At 42.9% G+C, this 15,530-nt stretch overlaps 1 protein-coding gene across 5 annotated transcripts; it reads left to right on the top strand.

Annotated features, from left to right (window-relative positions):
• Window positions 1-4,077: 4,077 nt before the first annotated feature.
• Window positions 4,078-15,293, top strand: cipcb (CLOCK-interacting pacemaker b). Of its 5 annotated transcripts, XM_060917789.1 has the most exons (5): window positions 4,293-4,319; window positions 4,456-4,515; window positions 11,009-11,155; window positions 11,284-11,459; window positions 11,971-15,293. In XM_060917789.1, exons 3-5 carry the CDS (start codon window positions 11,047-11,049, stop codon window positions 12,808-12,810), a joined length of 1,125 nt encoding a protein of 374 aa, XP_060773772.1. In that variant the 5' UTR covers window positions 4,293-4,319; window positions 4,456-4,515; window positions 11,009-11,046; the 3' UTR covers window positions 12,811-15,293. The 5 variants fall into 5 exon arrangements, with proteins under 5 accessions (XP_060773770.1, XP_060773773.1, XP_060773771.1 ...); XM_060917787.1 differs by lacking the exons at window positions 4,293-4,319; window positions 4,456-4,515 and adding an exon at window positions 4,078-4,248; XM_060917790.1 differs by lacking the exons at window positions 4,293-4,319; window positions 4,456-4,515 and adding an exon at window positions 4,078-4,267.
• Window positions 15,294-15,530: the final 237 nt, after the last annotated feature.

Here is a 15,530-nt window from a genome sequence, read left to right as displayed (position 1 = left end):
TCACCATCAAGAACCATTACCCCTTCCTCTCATGTCTATGGTGTTTGAGTTACTCCAGGGAGCCCAGATTTTCACCAAGCTAGACCTGCGTAATGCTTACCACCTCGTGAGGATCAGGGAAGGTGACGAATGGAAGATGCCATTCAAAACCCCCACGGGCCACTATGAATATCTCATGGTTCCGTTTGGCCTGACTAATGCTCCCATGGTTTTCCAGGCCCTCATTAATGATGTCCTGAGGGACTACCTTAACCTTTTTGTTTTTGTTTATCTGGACAATATATTGTTTTTTCCCACTCCCTTGATGAACACCGCATCCACGTCAGGCAGGTCCTTCAATGACTCCTGGAAAATAAACTCTTTGTTAAGGCCGAGAAATGTGAGTTCCATAGAAGTTCTGTCTCCTTTCTGGGTTTCATTATCTCCCCCGCACAGATTCAGATGGACCCCCTGAAACTCAAGGCAGTTACTGACTGGCCCACCCTGTCCTCTCTGCGAGAACTCCAGCGGTTGCTTGGGTTTGGGAATTTCTACAGGCGATTCATCAGGAATTTTAGTATGGTGGCTGGCCCCCTCATGGCTCTAACTTCCACCAAGGTCCCTTTCAGCTGGGGGGAAGGGGCCAAGAAGGCATTCTCCGAGCTCAAACAAAGGTTCACGTCAGCACCAATACTCACCATTCCAGATACGTCCTGGCAGTTTGTGGTTGAGGTCGATGCTTTGGAGTCAGGGGTCGGGCCATATTGTCCCAAAGGTCGGCTAGTGACAACAAGCTTCATCCTTGCTCCTTCTCTCGTCGGCTCTCCCCCTCTGAGAGAAACTATGATGTTGGCAATAGGGAACTGTTAGCAGTTAAACTGGCCTTGGAAGAATGGAGACATTGGTTGGAGGGGTCAGACCTTCCCTTCATCATATGGACAGATCACAAGAACCTCGAATACCTCAGGACTGCCAAGCGCCTCAATTCTCGTCAGGCCCGATGGTCTCTCTTCTTTTCTCGCTTCAAGTTCACACTTTCCTTCCGCCCAGGCTCTAAGAATGGTAAGCCCAATGCCTTGTGCAGAATGTTTTCTCCTCTCCAGGAGGAATCGACCTCCCCTGAGACCATCCTTCCTCCGCGGTGCCTGGTGGGGGCCGCTCTGTTAGAGGTGGAAACCCTGGTCCAGAAGGCCCATGAGCAGGGCCCAGTAATGCACCTCCTAACCATCTTTTTGTTCCTGTTTCTGTGTGGGCACAGGTGTTGCAGTGGGGTCATGGTTCCAGAATGGTGTGACACTCAGGAGCAGCCTGGACTCTGGCACTCATCCAACAATGTTTTTGGTGGCCATTCATCAAGGAGGGTGTCCAGAGGTTTGTGGCAGCTTGTGACATCTGTGCCAGGAACAAGACTGGCAACAGACCCCCTGCTGGCCTGCTGAGACCCCTTCCTGTTCCCCACCGGCCCTGGTCACACATAGCCCTGGATTTCGTCACAGGACTCCCTAATTCAGGTGGCAATACTTGTATCCTCACTGTTGTCGACCATTTTTCTAAAGCTGTTCATTTTATCCCTCTGCCCAAGCTTCCCACCGCCAAGGAGACCACCAAATTGCTGATACTCCATGTTTTCCATCTACACGGACTCCCCTCAGACATCATATCAGACCACGGACCCCAGTTCTCTGCCCAAATCTGGAAGGCTTTCTGTAAACTCATTGGTGCTTCTCACAGTCTGTCTTCAGGTTTTCACCCTCAGACCAATGGAAGGATGGAACGGGCCAACCAGGAGCTGGAAGTGGCTCTCAGGTGCATGGTGTCCAAGGATGCTGCCTCCTGGAGCAAGACCCTTCCTTGGATAGAGTATGCTCACAACTCCTTACCCACCTCTGCTACAGGTCTTTCCCCCTTCCAGTGCTCTCTGGGTTACCAGCCATCACTCTTCCCTGTCCAAGAAGAAGAAGTTGCCATGCCCTCTGCCCAGGTGTTTGTGCGCCGCTGCAGGAGAACGTGGGCATTGACCAGGAAAAAGCTCCTACGTTCTGTCAAGATGTTTAAAGAGCAAGCTGACAAACACTGCTCGGCAGCTCCCATCTATTGGGTGGGGTAGCGGGTAATGCTCTCCACTCGTCACCTGCCCCTCAAGACGGTCTCCCGCAAATTGGATCCCAGGTTCATAGGACCTTTCCCCGTCTCCAAGGTAATTAATCCCTGCTCTGTAAGACTGTCTCTGCCCGTAACCATGCGCCGTATTCACTCAACTTTCCATGTCTCCCAAGTCAAACCCCTTGTCTCCAGTTCCCTTGGCCCAGAGGGCCTCGCTCAGTACTTTCAAGACCTTGGTCACGGTATTTCACAATACAGACCTCCCAGCTGGTAAATAACATATATTTGAGTAGTGGTGGCTGAACAGTTAAGGGTCTGGGTTACTGATCAGAAGGTTGGGGTTGAAGCCCCAGCACTGCTGTGCTACCACGGTTGGGCCCTTGAACAAGACCCTTAATAAGAAGACCCTTTCTGCTTTAGGGGCTCCGTATCATGGCTGACTCTGGCTTCATAATAAGTTAGGATATGAGAAGGAAAAGAATTTGAGTGTGCTTTTATCATGTATGGACCCTTTTCACGTGACGTCACGACAAACGCGGCCGCCATTTTGGACATGTACTACCAGTAGTTTACCACAGCCAACATTGAGGAACGGCAGCAAAGAGTTTTTACTTTCAGCAAGACTTCCATCATGCCACTATATTGTTGTGCACCTGGATGTAGTAACCATCAACAAACAAGGCAAGGTTTATCATTTTATCGGATCCCGACAGAGAAGATGGATAGCGGCCATTAACAGGAAAGATTGGCAGCCCTCGGCATACCAACGCTTGTGTAGTGACCACTTTATTGGAGGTAAGACGAATAAAATTAGCCAGAAAAGGCATTACATTGCTGTTAACATTCTGTGGCGGCGAGTGTGTAACCAAATAGGTTAAAATAACCCATTGTAACCTCTTTGTTCTTTTGTAGTAGCTATTGTTGACTAGCTAATGTCAACAACATAGTAGCTAGTATGTTACTGTAGCAATGTTTACGTTCAGTCATTTGGATGACTGTTAAAACCTTTCAGTCTCAAGTTTTTCCTTTACTGTATTTACTAGTTTACTGTAATTATGATCCGGCAGCTATTTACACCGGATCCAGTGTAAATAGATGCCGGAGCCAACGTCCGAGGTTCTGGAGCGCGCTCCGGCTTGCTCCCCCTCAAATTAAGCAGCGCGCTCCGGCTTGCTCCCGGAGTGCTCCGGCCGAGGTTCCGGAGCGCACTGCTTAATTTGAGGGTGAGTAAGCCGGAGCGTACGTCAGTGAACAATCCTGGTGGAAGCAGGTAAACGTCGTTCTCTAAGCCTGCTAACCTCAATTTTTGCAAATACCTCTCCCTCTGCTCGCCCTGTAAATGCCCTACGTCGCTGGATAGTGAAGGTGTTTTCTGCATCTCGCTCCTTTTTCTTTTATGTTTTTCGTTTGTCGCCTTCCTCGCATTCAAACTGATTCGAGCCGAAGTCCACTACATGTCCAAAATGGTGGTCGCGTTTACGAAGGTCACGTGACTGAAAAGGGTCTATACCAGGGGTGTTCAAATTGATCCATAAAGGGCCGTGTGGCTGCAGGTTTTCATTCCAGCCATGCAGCAGCACACCTGACTTGGCTCATTCAATCAACTGAACTGTCTTCACACAGTCAAATACTTGCAGCCACACCCACCCTTGATTAAAGGGTGGGTGTGTCAGTTGATTGAATAAGCCAAATCAGGGTGCTGCTGCATGGCTGGAATGAAAACCTGCAGCCACACGGCCCTTTATGGATCAATTTGAACACCCCTGGTCTATACAGTATGTGCCAAATAAAATCTCCACACTGTATGATGCGCATGCGCAACACCACGCCTGCCACAGGACTGGACGTGACGTATATGATAATTGGAGTTGGTTCAGCTGTCACGTTTTTTAGCTGAAAGTCTGTCGCACTGACCAATAGGAAAGCAGGACGAGAGATTATGGGCGGGGATAGGTAGTGACGGACACGCCCGTACACGTTTTACTCACGCCCCTCTTTATAAAATATAGGTTACATAAATACACAGACTTATAGGTATATTTATTTCGTAATAATAATATGGCTGTGAGAAAAATAGGAAAATAAATATTAACGTGTTCAGTGCCTGTTATAGTTGCTCATGTTGAAGTCAGTCCGCTTGTCATGTGCAGGTCTCTCTCTCTCTCGGTATGTACCAACAACACGGGTGAGACCTTTGAACACACACACACAGAGCTAGGCAGGCTAAGCTAAGCTAGGTAAGACAAGATAGTCATTCTCCCGTTTAGTACATTTAAGACATTGTTTATTTGTTTGTTCTTTGGTACTCTGTCGTCATCTTTCCAAGCCGAACACACACCTAATCTATAATCTATCTAATCACCACAATGCTAGCTGGGAAACCTGTTAGCCTACTAGCCGACTGTGGTAAATAACACTGCTAGCTTGCTAAAGGTAGGTTTACCATAACGTAGCTCGCCAGATTAGCCAGATAATGCTTACAAATTGACTGAATTTAATATGACGTGCATTTTTTTTCTTTTTTCCCCTCCACTGTTATATAATTTAAAAATATAGACAGCTAAATGTCAAACTAGCCCGAGAGCTAGCTAGCTGCTAACGTGTAGCTAGTTAACTTGAGAAATTGCCTAATGCCATTTTAACTAGGCTGAATCCGTTACTTCTGTGTGATTATTGTTATGTTATTTTATATTTTACTTCATAACTCCCCTAGTCTCTCCTCCTTTTATTTACTACCAGGAACAGACAATTGCTTTTCAGCATGTTACACACACACACGTGTGTGTGTGTGTGTGTGTGTGTGTATATATATATATATATATATATATATATATATATATATATATATATGAAGGAGAGATGCTAGCAAGCAAGCTACTAAAATGTATACAGCGTTTTATATTAATGTTTTGTTGTTACTAACTACCTTGACCCTTGTAGCTTTGTACATTATCTAATACACAAGATAGAATTCTAAGTGATGATCGCTTGGAATAATCTTTCTACTACTGTTCTAGTCCAATCTGGTCATAAAGATTGCAATGCCAGTGGCACAACTGGTACAATGTCTTGTAAAGCATGTAAAAAAAAAAATATATATATATATATATATATATATATATATATGAATATGAGTGATTCCACGCTTATGGGTACTGAAATGGGGACATGAACTTATTCACCTAAAACCATTTCTCTTTTTACCATCAGGTCACAAAACATGTAATCTTTAATGAATGATATGTTAAAAGATAACTTTAATTTTCTGAGATGTAATAAAAACATATTTATATACCAAAGTCAAGCCTATGAGTTCCAAAATGATGTCTGTTACATTACTTCTGTTACGATTGTCCATCTCGCGTCTGTTACAAATTAATTACAATCTAGCTATATACCATGTTAATCTTATTGAAAGAATGTGTATGTTTATTCTACTACACATGTTTATTAATTATATTTGCTAAAACATCACCTTCCTATGTTTCAAAAAGTAATTCTACATTGTTAAAATTGAGAATATATATGTCCACAACACTTCTGTTATGTTCTGACTTTGGCATATAAATATGTTTTTATTACATCTCAGAAAATTAAAGTTATCTTTTAACATCTCATTCATTAAAGATTACATGTTTTGTGACCTGATGGTAAAAAAAAAAAGAAATGGTTTTAGGTGAATTTTTAAAAATAAGTTCATGTCCCCATTTCAGTACCCATAAGCGTGGAATCACTCATATATATATATATATATATATATATATATATATATATATATTTTTTTTTTTTTACACACACAGGCATATCAGGTGAAAATGAAACTTCAATCCAAATTGCTTGAAAGTGCTCTCGTTGAATGCAGAACAACATGCTTTTTACAGAATTAAAATATGTTCATCTGTTTGATATTACAAATCAAAGATTGAAGAAACAGCTTAATTTTTAGAAAACTCATTAACGAATGTCAGATGTTTTTTCTTACTTTTTTTTTTTTAATTTTCAAGATATTTACAGAATTTACCAAATTCTAACAGAAAACGAGAGCACCCGAAAGGGAAAGCTGAGGCGAGCCGCCATTTTGAATCCTCATTCATAGTTGTAATGCAAATTGCTTCCTCCTCGGTATACAAGTGCACTTCCATGGCAGGAAAAAAAACTACATTTTGCTGCCTATGTAGTCCCCTATTTATACAAAATTGAGTCATTCAGGATTCAGCCATGTTTTTGCTTGGCGTTAGTAACAGTTGGAGGTTTTTAGCTTTCTCCTGAAATGTTTTCTTTTTTTTTCTTCCTCAGGGTAGTAAAACTCGCTTTCGCTGTGAACACTGTCGTTATCGTTATCCATGCTGTAAAATTAATACTGTTCTCCTGAGAAATGATGGTAAAAATTTATAAGGTTTTTGCTAATCTTATAAATAAATCTTATTAAAAAAAAGATAAATGTTGACAAAAAAATGCTACTATGTTTGTTGTGAACGAGCGAGTTGCCAGAGGTCCGTATCCAGGGTCTGTATCGTAGGATATGGACCTGCTCGCCAGCCAATCGAGCGCAGGATTTGATGGAAACTGGACTGCGAAAAAAATATAAATTATTCTTATTTTCAATTAATATTTACAGCTTTCAAGGTTAACCTCGAAGAATCTGTCTCATCCGTATCCAATAAACAATTCCATTTAATTTAATTGAAATTGACACTCATGTTTCTGACTTCCAGCTTTTAAAAATATCATTCCGACCACTAAGTTTTCAATAGGGGCGGCACAGTGGTGTAGTGGTTAGCGCTGTCGCCTCACATCGAGAAGGTCCGGGTTCGAGCCCCGTGGCCGGCGAGGGCCTTTCTGTGCGGAGTTTGCATGTTCTCCCTGTCTGCGTGGGTTTCCTCCGGGTGCTCCGGTGTGAATGTGAGTGTGAATGGTTGTCTGTGTCTATGTGTCAGCCCTGTGATGACCTGGCGGCTTGTCCAGGGTGTACCCCGCCTTTCGCCCGTAGTCAGCTGGGATAGGCTCCAGCTTGCCTGCGACCCTGTAGAACAGGATAAAGCGGCTAGAGATAATGAGATGAGATGAAGTTTTCAATATTTTTCATCAAAACAACTACAATTATATTCTAAAATAATTATTGACATGAATTAGTTTGACTTAAAAAAAAAAAAGTAGGTAAAGCTATGAAAACTCACTTCAGAGTCTCCGGTGAATCATAACATCGAAACTAGCAGACAGAAAATTTTGCTGAATACTTCATCAGAAACAGTGAGAGCGAGAGAACATCCCTATAAAAATGATCTGACAGATATTTGCGAGTAATCCAGTGGGAAACCAAGCAGAAGAGAGAGAGCCTGACCGCTTTCCCGTGACTCAAAAAGCACTGGCAATTTCCTGACGGCATGCAAGTGGAGTGTTTTTACTCTGTTGTACCAACTTCAACCTGCCATTACTCCCAAAGTCCTGAACAGATCTTAACGAGATAAATTTCTTTAGAAAGCAGAGATTATATAGCCTGGCAAGCCAGACTAAATGTGAATATTTAGTCTGGCCTCGATCCGTAGACATTTCCGAAGCAGGTAGGAGGAACAACCCGCTGTCTTTCAAACTGTCTCTGTGCGTATAGGCCAACGCTCTGACCAATCAGCGTGACTGTGACGTAGTCAGAGCAACAGAAAGCAGTGGGGGAGGCCTTGAAATAAATAACTTTTCAAAATGCGTATTAATTAATAAACAGGTTCTAGATATTAAGAAGTTTGGAGATAATGACCACAAGGTTGGAGTCTGTACCACATACACATTTTTTTCCAAGTGTTTTTCAAGGGTTTGCTTAAACTGTTTTTGAGAGTTTTTATTTAGTGGTGTTTGGTGAAATAATTTCCCTTAAATTTAAAATAACGGGAAAATAAGAAACAATCAAAAAGTAATGTTTCAAAGCTGTTTATTAATTCTTCGTACTGCACAAACTAGCCCCATCCTTTTGGCTATGAGCGGAGCCAGCTGGTAGATCAGACTTTTGCCATAGCCGGTCGGCAAAACAGCAAAAACATCCTTCTTGAAAAGGAATGAGCAGAGAGCCTCTTCCTACTCATGTTTCCACAAAAACTCCAAGTCTAATTCTTCTAAAACTGATTCCAAAGCGGAGTCAAACGCACGCTGTTCACTAGCCCGTAGCCATCTTTCCTGTTGCGCTTTCTCCAGCGTCGCGCAGCTTTGTCGTCACTCCTGCAAAAGCCCGCCCAAAGAATCCAAACAAAAACCTTGCGTTGTGATTGGCGGGCACGATTTGATGCCCGGGGTGTTTTTGTTTATATGGTGTGAGGCTAGACCCATTCGCTAGGCAAAAAATATTTTTGGTCGCTAGGCGGTTGGGTCTGGTTTACTAGGCTAGAGATTCATCTCATCTTATCTCATTATCTCTAGCTGCTTTATCCTTCTACAGGGTCGCAGGCAAGCTGGAGCCTATCCCAGCTGACTATGGGCGAAAGGCGGGGTACACCCTGGACAAGCCGCCAGGTCATCACAGGGCTGACACATAGACACAGACAACCATTCACACTCACATTCACACCTACGGTCAATTTAGAGTCACCAGTTAACCTAACCTGCATGTCTTTGGACTGTGGGGGAAACTGGAGCACCCGGAGGAAACCCACGCGGACACGGGGAGATGCAAACTCCACACAGAAAGGCCCTCGCCGGCCCCGGGGCTCGAACCCAGGACCTTCTTGCTGTGAGGCGACAGCGCTAACCACTACACCACCGTGCCGCCCCAGGCTAGAGATTATAAGCTTTTTTAAAAAATGATAATGTCGAGCCCTGCCATGAATACTAACTTTTAAACCCACTTGTCTTGGGGGGCAAGTGGGGGTTAATTTCCACTTGCCCCCTATTTTGCAAGTACTACTTTTTTTTTTTTTTTTTTCCATAAAGGCAAACCATAGAATAGTTGTGAATTGTAACATAAAATGAAGATCACACACTGAGTTGAAGTTTGGTTATTGATTAAGTTTATTGTTAAGTTTGGTTATTGGTTACTTTTTACTTGGAACGGACAATAACAATTTTATGCAAAATAGTTTTTCCTGCCTTAGTCGATTCCCCCCCCCCCCCCCCCCCCCCCCCCCGTTTCACATGCTTGCAGCTGTTGTAAAGTTCAGTGTGTTTGTGTAGAACTCTCTGACTGTACGTTCATTACTCGATAATTTAGAAATCATAAAATAAAAATCTATAACAAAGTATGTATGAAGAAAACAATAGGGTGCCAAGACTTTTGAGCAGAACTTTGTGTGTCTCTCACACAGTAATTTTCTCTGGAGTTTTCAGGCTGAGCTCCTCTCCTTCATATTCCTTAACCACTCATTTCCTCGTTGTTCTTGAAGCATTTGCTTCTATTTGTTAACATTTTTCTTGATAGCGGCGAGACGGTAACGCCTTTTATCTATTTCTCTGTTTGAACAAGCAAAAGCAGTGCAAAAATTAACCATATTGAAGACAGATTAAGCCTTGCTTGTATGAAAGATGGTATCTGTCTGACCCCAGCTGTTATTATCACGTGATGCGTGACGTCATACACAAGGGGTCTATAAACAGTAGGTGTACCATACTACAACAGCGGGGGGATATAAAATAACTTGCAAAGCAGTAAATGAAACCGAGACTAAGAAAACAGCCAAGACGTAATGGCGGCTAGTGAGGGACGCTTTTAGGAACTGAAATAAAAGATCAAAAAGTCTAATTTTTGTGGTGCTAGTTCATAATATATGCTCATTCCAACTTGCCTGGTCGGGCACGTCGGGGACATATCCCGCTTTTCCGAATGCACGTTTCACTTTCCCCGGGCAATCGGGCAGTCCTTAAAATGCATATCCTGGACCAGTTTTGTTTTTTGTTTTTTTTTTAGTATGAAAGTATGTCCCTTTACATACTCATCCAAAAGGGTAATTTTGCACAAGGCCATCTGTCTACAGCAGAAAAAAATAAAATAACAAAACGCGTCTGGAAAAATCCCAAGGGAGTCTGGAGCCAGATTCGTGACGCCACCTGCGGAAGCGCCAGCAGGCTCAGAGAGCTTTGCATGGTTTCAGTGCACAGCCTGTGTAGACCAAGTGCTCCCATTTCTCTCTCATTGTCTGGTGTTTTGGGAAACGATGAGTACTAATCCCATCAAGATTGGTGTTGCTACACCCTCCTACGATACATCTGTTAACCATTTTAATAATTACGCGATAACGTTGAAGAAATTTGCAGAAAACCATCAGGTCATTTTCTCATAAACAAACCAGCGCTGACGTAGGATTCAGAGGGAGGCGTCCCGCACGCAACGCCACGAAAATCAATGTTTGCCGGGAAATTCAAATGTAAATTTTTTTTTCAGAGGCGGACCAATTCGCCTCAAATGGCTTGCTTTCAACTGAATTTTTCTGGTATTGCGCAAGGTAAAAAAATTACGCAAAATGTGACAGATATTTGACCAAAGTTTAATATAAAATAGGAGAATTGTATTGATCTTGCTCCTGAATTTACCCGTGATATGCACTTTAATGTCGAGGCCTGCATGATAGAAAATGTTCACGAGTTAAGCAATGACAGATTTGGAAACTTAGATGATCGTCATGTACAATTTTCGCAGCACGGCCAGCGAGTGTCTGATATGCCTATTACTGTACATGTAATTATTTGTTTAAACCATATGATGCATTTTAGCAAACTTGAAGCTAAAAATGGTTATTTCCTTATCAGCAAAGGTTTAGTCAATGTGTAATGTTTCCTTTTTATCTATCTATCTATCTATCTATCTATCTATCTATCTATCTATCTATCTATCTATCTATCTATCTATCTATCTATCTATCTATCTATCTATCTATCTATCTATCTATCTATCTATCTATCTATCTATCTATCTATCTATCTATCTATCTATCTGCCTGTTTTGTGGCAGTGTGAACGTGGTGTGAGCAGAGTAAAGGTGAAGCCAGTATGAGCATGAAGATGAAAGATGACGGCCTTGTGACGACAATGGGCAAATCTAAAACGAAGAGAATGGAAAAGTCCAAACCTGACTCTGAAAGGGATTCTGGCTTCTCAGGTTTGTGTTATAAAATCGTGTCCCTTTTTTTTTTTTTTTTGTGCGAGAGTACGAATTTGTTTCTCTTTCTTGGCTCTAAGCTGTACCGGTGGAAGGAAGGGAGTTATTTTATTTTTTTATTTTTGTAGATGCTAGTTCTGAGCATCTGAGTATAGTTGACCAGACTGACATAGAGGATGCAGCGCGACCGGCGATGCAAGCAGTATCAGGTTCCAGATCCCAAACTTCTCAGTTGGCTGTCATTGGAGGATCTTTCCAACGTCTGTCACCCATGATCATCATGAATAATGTTCTTCTCAAACAGGTAAACTAACTAAATATTCACCCCTGATCATTTTCAAGGAACAGTGTCCCTCAAACATGAAATATGATTTTATATGAAGTAAGTGTGGAATTAGGATAAAGGAGACGTGCACTTTTGTAAGAAAGAAAAAAAATGTATTCATTATGAGAGAATGCTCAAAGATAGCATGTGCTGTATGTTTTGACTGAGAAAGTCATCAATACAATTGTTTAAGTCTGCTTGTCAAATAATTCGCCCGAACATTCAATATATGCAGGATTACAGTGTAAATAAAAGCTGATTTTATGTGTGATTAAAAATAAGCGGCCTAACACCCAGATGTGTCGCTGCAGTGGGCTTGGCTACTAAAATTTATGTGGCAAGAGAAATTTTGCTGCATGTCATGTCCATCACCAGACAGCAAGATATGCATGCTTAGACTTATAACTTATTCAGTTTCGTAATATCCAGCTTGGGATCATATATCATGCTTGGGTCTCATTAGTTTTTGTATGTATTCATTTGTTAACAGCCTGGTGATAACCCCTCCTCTGTGAAGTCGTGGGGCTTCAGTCCATCAGTTGAGGTTGTACAGCAACCCCAAGTAGTCTTCCTCCAACCAGTAATCTCCCAGAGAGCCGCTTCAGAGCCAAAGGGACCACCCAGTAAGCGTCGTAAGCACAAGAAGTACCTCCCCATCTTGAAATCCTATCCCAAAATTGCCCCCCACCCCGGGGACAGCCCACGTAGTAGCTGCACTAGCAGCAGTAGCAGCAGCTGCTCCACCGTCACTGCATCAGTAAAGAGTTCCAGTTCATCTTCCAGCTCTTGGGATCCTCTTGATCCAGACAAGCAGCAGGCTGTACAAACTAGCTCCTCTTCCAGCTCCTTCGTTCCGAACCCCATGACACCAACCAGGCATCGTCCATCATCACCTCAGCCCCATACTCCACCTACTGATTCTAACACTGGCAGTTGTCTTGGTGTAGAAGAGCCCATGACCGAACCCACAGAAATGCCTGCCAAGACATTACAGACCCAACCACAGGCTACCTTTAAAGATGACCTCTGCCAGAACGGCGACTCTGACAGCAACGAAAAGAGGAAGCGTTTCTGCAACACCTACAATGTTCTCAGTAAATCAGGCCTGCTGGACATTACACTGCGCACTAAAGAGTTGATACGACAAAATCGGCGCACTCAGGCTGAGCTAGATCAACTCCGTGAGCACACAAACCTCTTTATGGAGGCCCTACAGACAGGAGACTTGTGTATCTACAGCAAACTACAGATGAGTATGCAGGAAGAAAGTGCGACGGAGAAGACTGTGATGAATACTGGATCAGAGAGACAAATGGATCATTTGAAGTAGGACACTTGAACCAGTAAAGAAGCATTTTGAAACAGGTTGTGGAAATGTTACTAGTCCATGAGCCTTTATTTTATTACGGTGGAATGGGTCTACATTTGAGAACTTCTGACACCTGAAATATTGTGGATAAAGAACTGGTTAAACTGGTGAGCTCTGTAGAACCTTTGCTCCAGGCAAATAGGACAACAGGTATAGCAGGAAGCTCACGGCTCCATGGTCCCCGTTTCAGTCCTGAGTTCTGGTTACTGTCTGTGTGGAGTTTCACACTGTTTTGCCCGTGACTGTGAGGATTTCTGCCGAGTGCTCCAGTTTCTTCCCACCTCCCAAAAACGTGCTGATAGTTGGATTGGCTACTTTAAAGGAGAACTGAAGGCAATTTATCATCAAAATTCTGTTTCTCATTTTATTAAATATAGGAATGTGTCTTTGATCGCTATTTTGTCACTGCTATAGCAAGTTATGAGTGTTTGAAATATGCTCTGTAATATATGTCCATATGTCAAAGCAACGGCCGTAAACGAGATTCGTTGAGACCTGTGCGAGACATCGTAGGACGGAAGTAAAACGTACGGTGGAAATCAAAGTGGCCGACGTTGTCAAAAGACGTGCGCGCCCTCTTTCGAATGCTGATGTAATCAAGCCGGAAGTTTTGTTTGTTTTGATAGCAATCAGGAAAGTTTGAAAAAAGTAGGCAGTAATTGTCATTTAAGCTTGTTTTTGTGCAATACTTCGTTTGGAAAACAGTTTTCAAAATGGCGGCGCTGACACTTCACATTTCGAGGTCTCACACAAGTCTGGTGAAGATCGGGCGGGTAAGCAACGCTTGCCGTGGACCAAACGAACTAAGTTCAACACGGCTAAAAACCAAATAGGCCGATAAGTATATTTAATTGCGATTAGTTGCCAATACGAGTCACGATATGAGGTTACTAAAATCGAAAATGTAATTGAATAACACGTTAATTAAGGGGTGGCACGGTGGTGTAGTGGTTAGCGCTGTCGCCTCACAGCAAGAAGGTCTGGGTTCGAGCTCCGTGGCCGGCGAGGGCCTTTCTGTGCGGAGTTTGCATGTTCTCCCCGTGTCCGCGTGGGTTTCCTCCGGGTGCTCCGGTTTCCCCCACAGTCCAAAGACATGCAGGTTAGGTTAACTGGTGACTCTAAATTGACCGTAGGTGTGAATGGTTGTCTGTGTCTATGTGTCAGCCCTGTGATGACCTGGTGACTTGTCCAGGGTGTACCCCGCCTTTCGCCCGTAGTCAGCTGGGATAGGCTCCAGCTTGCCTGTGACCCTGTAGAACAGGATAAAGCGGCTAGAGATGATATGAGAGATGAGACGTTAATTAAGAAATAAAGCAAGTTTAAAAATGATTTCAGTTCTCCTTTAAATTGCCCCTAAATGTGTATTATGCGCAATGCAATGGCATCCCATGCAGGGAGTGTTCCCGGGGTAGGCCACGGAACCACCATGGCAATGATGGAGCAGTTACTGTAGATACATGAGAACTTTGGTTCACTTTTAATGAAATACAGTTTTCTAGAACCATGACCACAGTAGGAAAGTTTTAAGGTGAATGGATATGTCAAACCTTGGTAAAGTTTGTACATACCTGATTGTCTGCACTAAAGAAAAATAATCTTCATCTTATCTGCAGTCAGTTTTCAAAGCATTTGTGATTGCTTTCATTTTTGCCTCAGTAATCTAGCTAGATTGTGAAGCTAACATAGGATTAGAAGCATTGTGAATGTGCTTACAGACTGCTGAGCAGCATGTTTTAAAACAGAACTAACCTGTAATCTGAAAACAGTGATATGGGTGAAAATATTCATAGATCAGCAGGCATGGCAGGCTGATATGTTAATGCTTTAGAGTCATGCGACAGAACAACCTTAGTGATGGTTCAAAAAGATAATTAGTAATCCTAAATTTTGTCGTAGTATGACCCCACGTTTTTTTTTTTTTAATAAGATCCGCTCAATGCTGAAACAGTTCTGTTGCCTGTAGGATGGACTCGTCAGATTTAACTTTTACAACAGTTCTCTGCTCTGCTTCTTTTACCTGTTACCTGTGTACTAAGCTGTAGTAGCATTACTAGATTTATATACAGTGTCTTACAAAAGTATTCATCCCCCTTGGTGTTTGTCCTGTTTTGTTGCATTACAAGCTGTAATTAAAATGGATTTTCGGAGGGTTAGCACCATTTGATTTACAGAACATGCCGACAACTTTAAAGGTGCAAATTGTTGTTTAATTGTGACCCAAATAATTAAGATGAGGCGGCACGGTGGTGTAGTGGTTAGCGCTGTCGCCTCACAGCAAGAAGGTCCTGGGTTCGAGCCCCGGGGCCGGCAAGGGCCTTTCTGTGTGGAGTTTGCATGTTCTCCCCGTGTCTGCGTGGGTTTCCTCCGGGTGCTCCGGTTTCCCCCACAGTCCAAAGACATGCAGGTTAGGTTAACTGGTGACTCTAAATTGACCGTAGGTGTGAATGTGAGTGTGAATGGTTGTCTGTGTCTATGTGTCAGCCCTGTGATGACCTGGCGACTTGTCCAGGGTGTACCCCGCCTTTCGCCTGTAGTCAGCTGGGATAGGCTCCAGCTTGCCTGTGACCCTGTAGAACAGGATAAAGCGGCTAGAGATAATGAGATGAGATAATTAAGATGAAAAAAAAACAGAAATCTGGAGTGTGCATAGGTATTCACCTCCCTAAATAAGAGCTGGTCCA

Source organism: Neoarius graeffei, chromosome 3, assembly GCF_027579695.1.
Source record: "Neoarius graeffei isolate fNeoGra1 chromosome 3, fNeoGra1.pri, whole genome shotgun sequence".
Classification (NCBI taxonomy): Eukaryota; Metazoa; Chordata; class Actinopteri; order Siluriformes; family Ariidae; genus Neoarius; species Neoarius graeffei.
The sequence above is the reverse complement of the archived record's forward strand: the minus strand, read 5'-3'. Positions and strand labels throughout refer to the sequence as shown.

Bases quoted from the DNA above. Each gene is read 5' to 3' on its own strand.
- cipcb (XM_060917787.1), top strand. From the start codon at position 11,047: ATGAGCATGAAGATGAAAGATGACGGCCTTGTGACGACAATGGGCAAA. The intron at 11,156-11,283 runs GTTTGTGTTATA...TTATTTTTGTAG, and splicing joins AAGGGATTCTGGCTTCTCAG to ATGCTAGTTCTGAGCATCTG. The intron at 11,460-11,970 runs GTAAACTAACTA...ATTTGTTAACAG, and splicing joins ATAATGTTCTTCTCAAACAG to CCTGGTGATAACCCCTCCTC.